Raw genomic sequence first — 15,357 nt, forward strand, 5'->3', positions numbered from 1 at the left:
GGATATTAATTCAATCAAGACCAAGTTAACTCCTAAAAATTGCTATCCAGTGGTTGGATGGCAACTGTGAGTTACAGTAACATTCAGGAAAATAAACCCCTGACCAGCAGTAAATGGCTTGTGTCCCCTGTGAATTCAACTGGCATTGAAAAGCAAGTATGTATTATAATACCGTGAAGAGGAACTTAGTATTTGAATGTAAATTTTTCTTAGAAATACCTGTAAAGCAATTATACATTACATATGTTCTAAAAATGATATGTATCAAGTTTCTGTGACTCTAATCTAGCTTTCCAACTGACTTGTATTTTCATTTTAGAAATCCTTTATCTTGAATTGATTTACAACTGATAGCACATTATATTTTAGTGTTCAAGTGCTCTACCGTCCTGTCAAATAGGTAATTATCCATAAACACTAAAATGCATTAAAATGATTATAAAGATAGAATAAAAGGAAATGGCCTTTTATAATAACAATGCACTCCTCTTCTCTTTTATGGTCATGAAATGCTTACCTGTCTCTGAAAAAGTGACTAATGAGTTAGGAGTTCTAGAGGACAAATTACTTCATTTTTATGACATCAGAATACCTCTCATGAATGGTAATATAGTGTTTTACTAAAAACTAAAATTAATAAACACACACTGCCACATAGGTTCAAATTTTAGTGACACTCTAAAATAAGAGAGGCAACACTCTGTAGCACATTGATGGCAGGATCGTAAGTTAATTTCTACTCAGTATTTTTAAAAATCCAATTGTTTCTGTAAATATCTCAAGTTAAATGGAGTTATCATAAAGATACTCATTATCAATTCTTTATATTTGCCATTATGACTTATATGTTCTCTTCAATAGCCTTAATAAATACCATAGTAAAGGATGCAAAAAAAATACACAGATGTCGTGTACTTACATTTACAAGTTTAACATCAATGAAAAGTAAAATATTTTCCATTCATGGCTGCTTATATGTCGTGGGAATTTGTTTTTTAAAACCGAGTGCATCAGATTAGTAATTACTTTATAAAAGAGAACAAGATAAGAACGATTGTCCATATCGATACCTATGTTACGTATGTTTAATTCTCCCATATACAATCACAATAGGCAATCATAACAAAAGTTGGTCCAAAGAACTCCCTACCAGATCTAATTTGAAGCACACATTAAAATGCACAGTTGTCCATCTGCATTTCAATGAAAAATCTGGCTGACTGAAAAGGGTTGAATCTTGCAGGTTGCACTGGTTGTGTCATTGCTCTGGGTATCATTAGACCTCAACCATGGGAAACATCATCATATGTGGATGATATACTAATGTGCAACCCGGATATATGGTGCCATTATTATATCCACTGATTAAATGCTCACTGTGAAATTTTCAAAGCTCATCTCCATAAAATGTATTTTGAATAATTTTTCCTTTTCCAATTATCGACAGCCACCACTTCTACTCAGCAAAGGAAGTGTTTGTTTCCACTGAATTACCCACCCCTCATGCACACGCCCCAGCACCAGCATTCATGTATCTGCATTTGGGTATGTTCTACCTGGGACAGCTCTGCAGTATGTGTTTATTTCACTTATTATATGACACATTTCTTGAGTGACACTATGTTAATACTGGTTGAGGAAGGTAGTTAGGGAATTAGGCCATTAAGACAATGAGTTCAATACTTGAAAATTATTTACTAAAGAAAAACGACTATGCCTGTTGCACTGCCTATCTGTAGGGACAAAGAATATCTACGGAACTACCATATATTCTCTTCACTAGAGACATCAAAGACAGAGCTCTGAAATTGCAACAATGGAGACTCTGACAAGCACAAAATACATTCAAATTCTTGAGTGATTAATTTTGCACGATGATATACCAATCCAAACTATTCATATAAATTATGTTTTGGAAAACTGTCCAAGTGTAACTTTAATTAAAATCTAAGGTTCCGTAATACGTAATGGCACTCCTACTGAAATCAAACAAGGTGTGACAATTTCAAGAAGTAAAAAGCATTCTGTTTATAGTGCTAAATGACCGGACAAATGTGCTTTCAAGTATATTCAGATTAAATTTTAAAGTTTTACTTTGGATCCACCCAAATTATATGGTATCCATCCAGGTCCTTCTAAATAGCAGTTTATTACAATCAGCTCTGATTAATTTTGTACACCGATGAGTTAGAATGACATAGAAATGTTTTTTAATAGGTACTATTACTATCTGTATTTTAATAATGAGCAAATCAGAATTCAGAAAAATCATCTAACCAAAGCCTCTGATGCCAAATTCATTGTATTTTCTGCTACACCAGGAGGCTGGCTTACTACAGACTGCTGGCCAAATCCAGCCCACTGCCGTTTTTTGTACAGCCTGGGAGCTAAGAATGGGTTTCATGTTTTTAAATGATTGAAAAAAAAAAATCAAAAGAATGTTCATGATGGTTGGCAAAAGGATGAAGTCAAAATTTGCTGAGAAATTAGGAAAAATATATTCTGGGATTAGAAAAGAATGGCCATATAATTAGCAACAGATTTACACAGATAAAAGAGCTAGTTAAGCTAGCTCAATAGGTCAAAACTGTTCAATGAGAACTTCAATTTGTTTTCAATTGATTTAGTATTACAAGTAAAAAATTTTGCATTTCTAATATAAATATAGTGTAAAATATCTGAATTTGAAGCCACTCCTATTAATCTCTCAAATAATCAGGTCCTATTAAGTTTCATTCATTTTACATTTGGTAGTCTTTTCCATAAAGAAAAATATGTAGGATGTAAGGTAACACAATGTTTATACCCATAAGATGAGCCAGGCTTTGAAGTTAAACCTGATTTCAAATCCTGAGTCTGCCACTTATTAGTACTATGACCTAAGCAAGTAACTAAAGCTCCCTGAGCCCTAGTTTCTTCATCCGTAAAATGTAATGATTCTTCATAGGTTCATCATGACAATTAAATGTGATATAGAGGTAGAGCTTAAATACTTAGCAAAGTCTATGTGTGGCACATAGGCAGTATTAAATAGAAGCTACCATTGTTGATATTATAAAATGAATTTCAAAACTAAGAGTTATAGTCTCAGATAATTATAATAATCTTTCACAAAAATCTTTAGTTACCCATGAGGTAAATTTGACATATATGCATATTTGGAAAGAGATTTCATTTCTTCAACTGACTAGTTCCATCTTTGCAATAAAGATGTAAAAATAAAATATGTATCTAAAACTGAGAATGTACACTTCCATTACAAGTAGCTATTAATTAGTAGGGCAAATAAGTTATTCAAATATATATTTTTACACTTGAGAAATCTTTGGTGCAATAAATAATATGGCCCTAAATCAGCCATTTTTATACTTGGTTATCCTTATTCATATATGATATGTTCAATACATTCTTTATGAAACACAAGGCTAAATGCCTGTCATTCCTTATTAGATTTGAGCCGCAAAATGCAAGGCATTTCGATACATCATTGAATATCCTGTAATATTCATGTGTCCCTCAGGAGGTAGTCAATATCCTGGCCCATAGACCAATGAATGACTCATTTGTGGGTGGATCTAAAAAAAGTAAAGGCTAGCTAGCTAAGCGGTAGTCCAGGCCTACGATCAATTCTCTGGTTCACAGTTACCAAGGGAGTGCCTGCTGGCCAAGGATATCACAGCTGGCTTGGGAGACTTCCAAAGAAAAAGAGTTGCGGGGTGTTGGAAGAAGGAATGGCTTAGCCAGAATTCTAAGGGGAAATGAACCTTAGGAGATGGCCTAGAGAGAATCTTGCAGGTTTGAAAATATGCCTTTAAACTACTCTGAAACAGCCATCCCTTATAGAACACTAGCTGATTCCAGGAGGTGGAGCATGTGTCCATATCAAAGCAATGGCCATTTTACAATTCTGAGAAGGACCAACAGCTAAGGCCAGTGTCCTGACCCTCTTAGTTGGCTAACATACTTCCTCCCAACAGAACTCTCTCCAAAAAGTCGTACAATATTTAATTGAAACATTCCCATGGTCACAAAGAAAATAATCCTTGCTATTGAACTTCTGAAAGTGTTCCTTATAGGTAAGGAAAACAAAACATGGCTGTAAAGAACAGATATAGCAAACAAATAGACATATTTTAGAAAATGAGAAGTTTTTATTTTATTAGATTATATTGTATCCAATATAAGGACACTGCCAACCTTTATAAGTGAAATACATCTTTAAATCAAAATCCCATTTTGCTAAAACTAAATTTCCATTAACCAGATTCCAAATAAGAGGCAACGTGGTAGGGAAAAGATATAAATTATTAATTCTAATTCAATGTATTATACTAAGTGCAATGAATGCAGTATACTTGGATAGCATGGCAGTCCTGGGAATAGAGGGAGAAGGCAAAGAGTTTGAAGATTAGGAAAGGTTTTTTTGAAGATGTCACAGTTTTGAAGAAAATTTTTGATAGACAAATAGGAATTCTACATGTTAACTGTTTAGATGATATAGGATATGTACATATTTTTAAATAGTTTATACCACATCTACTTGTAGGTTTAAGGTGACTTATGAGACACGTGACTAAATGTTTTAGCTTGGCAATGTATTTACTGTATATAGTGAATTCCAACTCCTCCCACCATCCCCATTCCCATCAGTGATGTCTAAGGGACAGTTTACATACTGGTTGGTAGTCATTTGCAGGTCTCACCAGATCTAATCAGATAGAGTAAATAGATCCTTATGCCTCTGTCTTCAAAACCACACTGAATTGCTGGCTGCCATGGCAGTGTACAGTGTAACCCCTCACCCTGCAACACACACACACACACACAAAGTGGAAAATGCCCTATACCTTTGAGGATTGCAATATTTAGGGACTCCCACATTCAGGGCTGTCCTCTATCTCCTGCCTACAGAGGTGGTTTTTCTTTATTGTAACAATGATTCTTATCAGTAGTCTACATTGATACTTCTCTTTTTTCTGATTCTTTCCTGTCCCTTCTTCTTCTGTTGCTTCTCCCACACTTCTCAGCTTTCAGGAAGAAGAAAAAGGCTAACCTTGCTACTCAAGGCCTTTCTTTCCTTTTCAGCCAAGAACCAATCAATTAGAGCACAATGGACATAATCTTTGGATCTGACCATTCTTTAGCCATTACATAGTACTAAGGAGAATATTCCTTTAGAGCCAAAGAGATTTGTATTTTTCCCTCCCTCGTTTCTATCAGGTAAAGATATGCTCACAAAAATTAGATGAAGATCATTTCTAGTTAACCTAAATCTTACTATGGTAGCAGAGAAGCTTCCAGGATGTCATTGAAAAGGTGGTAGGCAGTTTCTACATGATCCCCCCACAGAATAGAGGTGACTGGGTTAGTCTTAGCCACATTTTTCTGTCAGTCATATTAACATTTAATTTTCCCCACAGACACTCCTGAGAATTACCTTTATATGTACCACACACTACTGCAAGGAAATTTGGCTCAACAGTTCTCAAATATTTTTGTCTTGAAAAACCTTCACTCTTAAAAATTACTGAAGACCCAAAGAGCTTTTGTTTATGTGTAGGTTATAACTTCCAACATTTACTGTATTAGAAATTAAAATTGAGAACATTCTAAATGTTTATTAATTCATTTCAATTAAGTCTATTACATGTTAACGTAAGTCATGTTTTCATTAAAATAATTTAATTTTCCAGAACAAAAACAGTGAGAATAACATTTATGTTTTTGCAAATCTCTTTAATGTTTAATATAAGACAACTGAATTTCATATCTGCTTCTGCATTCAATCTCTTGCTTTGATTGAAGTATGTAAGGAAAATACGGCCTTACACAGATACGTAGCTGGAAAACGAAAAAGATAATTGTGAGTATTCTTCTTTGATATCACACCAAAAATTGACAAGCAGAGCTTTTTAAAGGTGAAGTACAATGTGGAACCTGAAACTCTATCAGTAAACTTAACTTTCTATCCTCTATATTAAAATCCATTTGTCTATCTTACACTTTGAATGGGTCTTTTACCCTTGTACGATTCTGATAAGCATTTTCTCAAAACTGAATAAAGCGATCCTGAAAATTCAAGGAAAACAGACAACATTGTCAGTGATAAAAATAATGGTCAGATGGCAAAGATTATGTCCATTGTGTTCTAACTGGTTGGGTCTTAGGTGAAAAGGAAAGAAAGGTCCTCAGTAGCAATGTCTTTATGCACTGGTCATTTTGAAGATATTGGTTCATTGAATTATGCAGATATTCCCAATGCTGACACATTTTTGTTATATAACATAAAAAAAAAATCACATTCATTGATATCACTTAAGAGGAGAACCTTGAAGAATTGGGAAGCTTTCAAGTTAATGATGGCAGATACACATTTTCCAAAATTCCATTATTTCCTTGAAAGTTTAAATTTTACTGGCAATAAATATTGCCAGCTTTTTCCTTGAATTTTTAGGATCACAGTACTCATTTTTAAAAAATTTTTTATCAGATATCCACATGTGAATAACCAAAGTTTGTCTGACAGGTGTTCTTTTAAATTAAAATGGCGTTACATTTAAAAAGTGGCTAGTTTAGCTTGCAACTAAAATAACTGCACAAGTTCTTTCCCTAGAGACAACCAGTTTGCTATGCAGAAGTGCTTTTATGCACTTCTCATTTTGTCACACAGGATATTGAAAAGATGGAAACTCAAAGGTTAAGATTTAACAAAATTTAAATTTTTACTGCTTCTTTAAGGACTCTCTTAAATACTGGCATTTTTCCCCCACTATGAGTATATGACAGTGAAGAAGACAGTGTTTACTGTTTGGTGTCACTCCTTGATTTATAGTAAGGAGCCAGCACAGTTCTACCTCCAGTGCTTTTGCACAGTGAAAAGGCAATAAAGTCTTAGTGTGATTACAAAAATAGTTTTGACCCCCTGGACTTCCGATCGGGTCCTGAACACCCCCAGGGTCTAAAGATCATATTTAATAATTGCTGCTTTATCTTATTAAGGAATTAATCAAAAGACTGTTACATAAAAATAGGCAGCTAACTCCTCTCCTTTCCCTTCAGTTGATCTGCAATAATATGTCAAAGAGTGGCTAAAATTCATACTTCCAACCAAGAGTACCTGGAGAGTTTTAAGTATCTACAGGCATTCCACAGATGCTGAAGTTGGGAGTGAGGATAATCCCTGGTAACCTCAAATAATGCAGGGGACAATCAGAATACAGTTTAGTTTATTCTAGAGGCAGTATTAAGAATTAAATGGACATCACACTAGTTGTATGAGAGAGGCCATGCCACTTAAATTTTTAGAGTTTGTAAGAATCAACTGAGATAATGTGAAAACATTAAAAATTGTGATGGTCTAGACATATATGTTATAACCCAATCACTTCAAAAGGGAAAAAAGAAAGGGATGAAGAGATGGGGAGAAAAGGCTGAGAGACTTTAACTTCTATATCTCTTCTCCTAAATTAAAATAATTAAAAAGTCTTTGCTTTATCCTAGATTTGCCCCAACTTCTATGAAACAGAATCATCTTTAATTCTTAGTCTTTTCGAATTAAGTGTCAATTTCCCTCACCTGCTGAAGAGTCCAAAAGGCAATTTTATTTTATTATTTGAAACACCAAAAGCTATACATTGGATTACTATTTGGGGGAGGGTGGAGTATGATACAAATATAAATATGCAAACAAAAAAAGTTGATCATTGTAACTAAAAGCATAATATCCTTACCTTGCACTTACAGGCAATAAACAGGACAGAAAAGTGAAGACTAATGAAATTACTCAGTATGTATTGAAATACATTGCCACAACACATAAAGAACTAAGGTATACTGGGAAAGGGGAAAATAAATAGGCTTGTCTTGTTCTTTCTTATATTTATAGCTATACTTTATGGTTTACAAAGTATTTTAACACACATTACCTTTCTCAAGCTATGCAGTAACCTGTAAGGCAAGTAGGAATTATCTAAATTTTATAGAGAAAACTAGGCTTCAAGGAAGTTAACTAACCTGCCCCAAATTAAAGGACCTGTCAAAGACCTTACTATGAGGAAATCCTGTGGCTTCCAGTATCACATTACCAGTTATATTTTACCAATTTAATTATTTGATGGTTGGGAGGTGGGAGAAGGAGCAGAATCCCTTTTACAAATAAAATCTTATATTGAACCTTAACTATGAAATATATGAGTATACAAAACAATGATTTTTATAAGTTTTAGTGATAAAATAATTTACTAATATTGAGTTGGTGTTCTCACAAGTAAAAATTTAGCATTAGTAGATATCTATAGTTAGAACTTTTTTTAAAAAGCCAGTGCCCTCATAATCAATGACAATCTTTCTCATCAATGTCATATTAACAAAAAAGTTCAAATATATATGTGTGTGTGTGTATATATATATATATATACATATATATATATGTATTTTTTAATTCACGGCCTGCACAAGAATTATCTTGCAACAAAAAATAATTTTTAAATAATGTTAAAATTTGGTAAAACATATTTTTGGGTCGCTATAATTTTAAATGTACTTAAAAATTTAATCCAACTCAAGCATTTTTGAACCCGAAAGCATTTAGGGCTCCATAAAAAGCAGTTTGAAAATCATTGCATAATGATTTGCTCTTATAAATTCACTGCTTAATATCTGCTTAACTCATTTAAGATAAAAATGAAGTAAAAAACTTTTAACAATCAAAATTATGTACATGAGAAACCTGATTACCAAGGCAGAATAGCCACTAATCCATAGTCAAAGCAATTCCATGCAATTGGTTGAACCATATAAAATTGTTACTGACAATTTTGACGATAAAAAATGAGATTCATATGGTTCAATCTAATATTTCCCATTTTATTTTCTCAGACTCTTCATTTATAACACCATCAAAAAGTTGTCAAAATAAGTGATTATATAAGCAAAGTGGAAAACTGCAATAACCAACAAACATCTATCACTGGAACTAACCAAACACATGAAGAATTTTAAATGTTAAATACTTTAACTTATAGTGCAGAGCTTTAGTCACTTCAGTAGCACTAACTGCTTAATACTCAAGGTACATTGTAATATGACACCTTTTATTTATTAGAAAATGAGTGGACTGTTACCTACCTTTTTTAATGCAGTATGGCACGCCACTTTAAAATTTATCTAGTTGTCCCTGGAATTTATTCATGTAAAATGTATTACACTTCAAAATTCATTAACTTTTCCAAAGTAAATAGAAGCATTTTCTCTTTTATTTAAAACTTTATTGAATTATTTCATTGATAAGAGATCAAGTTAGGCTTAGTAGGAGTTTTAGACTTGAGGACAGTTTGTTTGTTACCCTCTATGGCTTACCTTTCCATTCCTTTTACTGACTTATGATTACCAAATTAGGTATATTCATTATTTTAGGTATATTCATATTAGGTATGTTCAATAAAATATTTTGAATATTTTATTCCATATATTTATTTATATTTATTTTTTATTCCATATATTTATTTACATTTATTTTATTCCATATATTTATATATATTTATTTTATTCCAATATTTTATTATTTTATTTCATATTATACTCTTTATTTGGGAGGACACTAAATCAAAATTGTAAAGGAACTTCTAAGAATAAATGTGATTCTCATACAATATACAATTCAGTTTTCAGATACTGGGTTAAACCAAATTATTTCATGTGAAGGTGAATCCAGTTCCTTTTGAAGATGCCCCAAATTGAACACACTGCAACAAATTAAGCCACTTACAGAAAAAGGCATCATGCCACATATAAAGGTGACTCTTCCCCTGTCATTAATGAGGATTATAACAGCAAAGAGTCACACTGGGTGAGCATGAATTTCATTCTTCCATTATGAACTACACTGAACAAAAATTCAAAATTCTGTGACTCACTTGGTTATTACTGAACACTTTGCAAAGTGGAAAACACAAGATAAATTCAGAAAATCACACTTTGAGAGTTGTTGATGAATTTTACTTAGAGTATAATGTTCAGTTAAAAAGAAAACCATCTCTTTATTAGAAATAAACTCTTACAGTCTGTTTTTAAATGCTGAAAATTTAAAACACTAAACACTTGATATCTTTTAAGAGCACTTAAGAATAGTACCTTTAAAAAAGCTAGAAATATTGCCAAGTCATGTCATAACTGGCTCAAACAGTCCTATTTCCATCTAAAGTCATTGCATGCTACTGCATGAATCAATATTAAATACCCCTTGGAGTTACTAAAAATTGTAACATTGGCAGAGGTGTGCATAGCAATTATAAAATATGAAAATAGTGAATACCCATTTTCTATATAGCTCTCTCTTTTAATAATGGCTAGAGATGAGGAGGATGCTCTCTCTAGATAAATAGAAATAATTTCTTAAAAGCTAAGGGAAAGATATAAAGAATGCTAGCAAAGTGTGATGAATCCATAGCCATGGTTCTCTCAAAAAAATAATAAAATAGATTTTGAAGCCTAATATCACCTCCAAACATTTTATTAGCCTACCAAATTGCCAGAGCCTTTAAAAAAATGAAAATCAATATAGCTCTCCCCCTCCCCATTCAGTTAAAACAAAAAAACAAAAAAACCAACTAGCTGTTATTTTAACCAGGCTTGAGTTTAATCAAACGTGTCTCAAACAACACTTTTTTCATGATAAAGACATAACTTGAAACTTTTAAAGTTAGGAAATAATAATAACCATTTTTTAAAAAGCTTAGTTCAGATGACATCTGGCCCTGAAGTGAAAGCGTTAACATTCAACTAAGCTGATCTGCACTTCTGATCCATTGCATTTCTCACAAGCTGCCCTACAATGAGCTGAACAAGTATCAACTGTAATTTGATCCCAGAGTTTATGGGGAAAAAAATAACTGCACATACTCAACATGCACATTTAATAAAAATCTGTTTCAAGAAAAACATACGCAATAAACACAATTTAAGGCATATTTAATTGTTCGATTAACTTCAAATCTGCAATCCCTTTGCTTTCTTCATGCTCTCAAGTAAAACAGAAAAAAAAAAAAAAAGCAGCAGCCCTACTGCAGGGAAAAGAGGCTTGAAAAACAACTTTGATTGGCACTTGGCCTGACCCACAGAGGAAGAAAAACAGTTTTAGGACAAAGAGCGCAAATATTTGAGCTTGCTTACTTACATGCTTTCTTTCTTTTTTAAATACGTATATAAAGAACGACCCCAACTCAACTGTATTTAGGGAAACTGACGAAAAACGGTGCCGTATTCACCTTAGTCCCTATGCATTTGCACAGCTCAGCAATTTTAATTCATTTGTATTGGACACACAGCAACACCTCAACGAATGTTTCCACTTAACGAAATGTAAAAATAAGAGTTTGGATAAGAATAAACGATTAAAATATCATCCAGTGGCCGCTGTACAAGTCTGATTAAAAGCTTTCCTCGGTCTAAAGCGACATCTCACCCCTCCCCCTCCTTTAACGGAGCGATTAAGCCAAGCGAGCTAAACAATACTGGAGTAAACTTTTATCAGCCACTCTAGGAAGCAATAAGCTGATTGTGCGTCTGATTTTTCTGGCCCTACACCGGGGCGAGAGGGGGTTGCTAGGGAGGGATCGCTCACTTCCATCTCGGTCTCCTCCCCCAACCCCCGCCCGAGGAACCGTAAGGTCGAACAGCATTTCCCATGGGCATAAAGTTCAAGCTGTTTTACCAGCTCCTTTCAGGGCTGAGTTATAGACACAAGAGGACTATCAAAAGAATGTATAAAGGGGGCATTAGGGGAGAGCGCAAGGAAGGCAGAAGGAAGAAACAAACGAGGAAACAAAAACAACACCCGCAAGAGTCAGCCACAGCCAAGGAGCCCGGCTCCTCCAGACCAGACCTGGCCGTCCTGATTCCGCATCGACCTCCATCAGCAGCGCTGGGAGAAGGATCGAACAGGTCCCTCGCGCCCTCAGCCCGCGGGCCAGGCCGGGGTGTCAACGTAAGAAGATGAGCCCCAAACAAGACACGAGCCCCATCCTCCCCGACCCCCCGAAATCTCCGATCCCTCGGGACTGGCGTCGGTCCCGGCAGAGATAAAAAGCAGCGGCAGTCTAAACCTTCCCCCCTCAACCCACGCCCCCTTTTTCGGCCTCGGCGCAGGGAAGGTGCCCCGGGGTCCCTCCGAGCCTCGCCCCGAGAAGGCGCCCCGGGGCCGGGCAGCCTGCGCGCCGGCCCGCAGGAAGCGCCCCTCGCCGGCCGGACCCCAGGCCGAGCCCGTACCTTCCGCAACACTTTCCGGCAGTTGGTACAGAGCAGGTAGTTGGCGGCGGCCGACGGGCTGCTGCCGCCCCGATTCATCGTGGCTGCGGGCACCGAGGGCGGGCGGCGGGCCGGGGCCGGGCTGTCACTGCGGCCGCCCGCGCCGCTGCGGAGCCGGACCGTCCCTGCGCCGCCGGCTGCGCTTCAGCCTCCTCCCCGCGGGATGTCAGGATAGGAGGCGACGGTCCGAGAGCAAGCGACGCTGTCCGAGGCGACCACCGCGGCGGCTGCCGAAGCGACGGCGGAGACGGTGGCGGCTGCTCCTCACCGGCCCGTTGTTCCACCCGCCCCCATTCTCCAGACCCCCGCCCCCGCCAGGCTAGGACGAGCAGCCGCCACCGCTGCCTCCGCCGCCGCCGCCGCCGCAGCGCCTCAGTGCGGCCCCGCCCCCGCCTCGCCACCACCTTCACCACCTTCACGCTCCGGGACCGCCCCCTCCCGCCAATCGGACAGCTCGGGCCACGCCCCCGGGTCGCTAGCTCGCCGCCAATGAGTAACTAGAGCTCGGCTGGGAGCTGCGTCGGCCAATCAGAGAGGCCGAGAACGCCTTGAATCTCCGGGCAAGTTAAGTTTATCTCCGAGGCTCGGAACTGAAGGGAGATGGCGGGTTAGTTAGTTAGTAGGGTGGGAGGGAGTACAGTTTGTGCTGCTCCGCCAATAGAAGGAAGCGGTCGTGTCATATACAAATCGTCCCTGGAAGCCCAGCCCCTCCGCTAAGGCAAGCCACGCCCCCTTCTCTAGGTCCCTGCAGAACTGGTGAAGGGAGTGCGATAAATAGCTGGGAGCTAGAGCTCGCTAGTGGTTCTAAGACTGAGCTGAATATTTCCTGATTTCTTGGGAAAGGTTGGGGAGGTGGCAGGGGGTGGGGCGAGGAGCTGAAACGTTCTGACCCTCGCGGCAGTGGTCAGGTTTTCTCAGCCCAATTCTTAGCTGTAAAGAAGACCGCAGTCACGTAACACTTTGCATCCAGGACGTCTTTAAGAACTTTGCATCCTTCATCGTGAAACTCTTTTTGCAAAAGACCGGTTACCTAAGGCTTGGGCGGAGAGTAGGGGATACATGCTTGGGGTACATTTGCACCACTAATGGAGTTAGTGGGGAAAAGACATCAGATCCCTGGTGTCGCGGTTTGCTGTCCACGCGAAGCCCGTTTTCGCAGTCCTCTCAGTAAGGAAAGTTCCTTTATTTGTCCAGCACTGAGGGACCCAAGAGACAGGTTTGCTTTCTCACCCCCAAATCCTTTCTGAGGCAGCTCGTCACGCACACGCGGAACACACAGCCGTGCTTAGGGGGAAGGTGTAGAGAACACAACTGCCTTTTAAAACTGTTGGGCTGGACCGGCCTCTTCCAAAGCTAAAAAACGGTGAGTCAGGATTTTTGGTTCACGCTCTGAGAAGAGAAGGCAGCTATGATTGGGAAAAGCTCTGGCTGGCCCGGTGTGAGGGGGACCAGGCCAGAGGGGGAGCCAGGTCTCCCGAAGGGCCCAGCCCCGCGCGTGCGGGGAGAGCGCAGGTGGCGGCGCCGGACGCCGCTGAACCTGCTCCCCAGTGAGAACAAAGGCAGGCGCCGAGCGAGGACCTGATTGGGGCCGGGTCTTCGCCGCTGTCCTCGGGGCCCCGGAGAGAACTGGCTGCACCCAGGGACGCAGAGCTCCGTGCTTACTGGAGCCCCCGCTCCCCGCCCGGCCTTGGCGGTGACCACGCCGGGCGGTGCGCTATGACATCACCTGTTTTCGCTCTTTGGAACGCGATCCGTATTCTCGGCTCCTCGTTTGTGAAAGGTGTCTGGTGTACGAAGCTTTATGAAGGCCTGCATTTCGCAGAATGAATCCGTGGAGATGATTTAACAGAACGGTTGCACTGCTTTGCCTATCTTCCTTTTCTTTTCTTTTTAATGTGAAAAACTACCCTGGTTTCCTTTGGGATTCGGTGTGGTGGTGTGATGCAAAGTCAGAAAGGTACACCGGGAGGAGCTAGCAAGTTTAGCATATCAAAGCTATTTGACCACATTGTTTGGTTAAAACTGCCAATCTCATTTTTCAACCGCGGCCTCTTCTCTGTCCTTGTTAGAGACCAAAAGGCATAAACCAAGTCTACACAAGGAACAAAGGAAATGGAAATCTGCCAGTGTCGGGTTTAAATAGATTAAAATAGACTGGAAAACCCCCAAAGGGTCTAAGTTATGTGGTTGGGTAAATGTGGGGATCGACTGAACCAGTGATAGCTAAAGGTCGCTTAATGCTGTGTGGGCATATATAGCCTCGAATACTAGCAATGGTGTGGGGAAGGGGCTGACCATTCAGTTAGGAGAAACTGCAAAACTGTGAAAGCAAAAAGAAAGTTCAGCACAGGGAGAGATTCCCACACGCTTTTCAATGTAAGGAACCAAGAAATTCAGGAAGAAAGTTAGCAAGACACAGTTTTCCTAGAACTGAAACACATACGTCGCCATTTCATATGGTAAATTTCTTGGGCTATATTCCTTGCTGGTTCTGCGTTGTAAAGCAGATTTTATGTGACTTCATTTTAAAGGAAAGAAGAAATTGAGCAATGAAGTAAATTTTTGTGCAGAGATTGGATTTTCTCAAATAGCATTTTAACCTCAAATTATTTTCTATTATGTTCTTTTTATAATCTTTCCTTTTACTTAATAGCTAAAATCCTTTAGCAATGAGGCCCTAAGAAAGGCCCTAAAAGTTTTCAATAACTAAATTTCCCACAAAGAATCGCCAAGAGAATCTACCCTACACAATTATACCCTCTAACAAAGATTGCTCAAGGGAGATTCTAGAGGAATATTTTCATTGATACATGGTCAAATACATGTATGGAATCTAATGATGGCTCTCTCCACCAAGCTCCTCCAAGTTTTGTAATGTTGTCTATAATGTCATTTATTTGGCAGTTAACCATGTATTGCATTGAGACATTTCTTATATTGAACAGTTACATATGTTTTTATGATCCGCCCCTTATGTTTTCAATCCAGTAACTCATTCTCAATACACAGCAACTACTCTTTCTTTGGGCTCTTACAACCTCACTTCTATCATAC

The 15,357-nt window shown here is 38.4% G+C and overlaps 1 protein-coding gene across 3 annotated transcripts in view; it reads right to left on the reverse strand.

The window, feature by feature from the left end:
* The window catches only part of SESN3 (sestrin 3), a 58,328-nt gene extending 44,259 nt beyond the window's left edge, over window positions 1-14,069 (reverse strand). For 2 of the 3 annotated variants that reach the window (XM_081063834.1, XM_081063833.1), the window contains exon 1: window positions 12,265-12,475. In XM_081063834.1, coding sequence (XP_080919960.1) covers window positions 12,265-12,342 — 78 coding nt within the window. In that variant the 5' untranslated portion in view covers window positions 12,343-12,475. Of the gene's footprint in view, window positions 1-12,264; window positions 12,476-14,029 lie in introns of those variants that run through there. The other variant, XM_081063835.1, reaches the window with a different exon arrangement.
* Window positions 14,070-15,357: the final 1,288 nt, after the last annotated feature.

Source organism: Rhinolophus hipposideros (genome assembly GCF_964194185.1).
Source record: "Rhinolophus hipposideros genome assembly, chromosome: 10".
NCBI lineage: Eukaryota > Metazoa > Chordata > Mammalia > Chiroptera > Rhinolophidae > Rhinolophus > Rhinolophus hipposideros.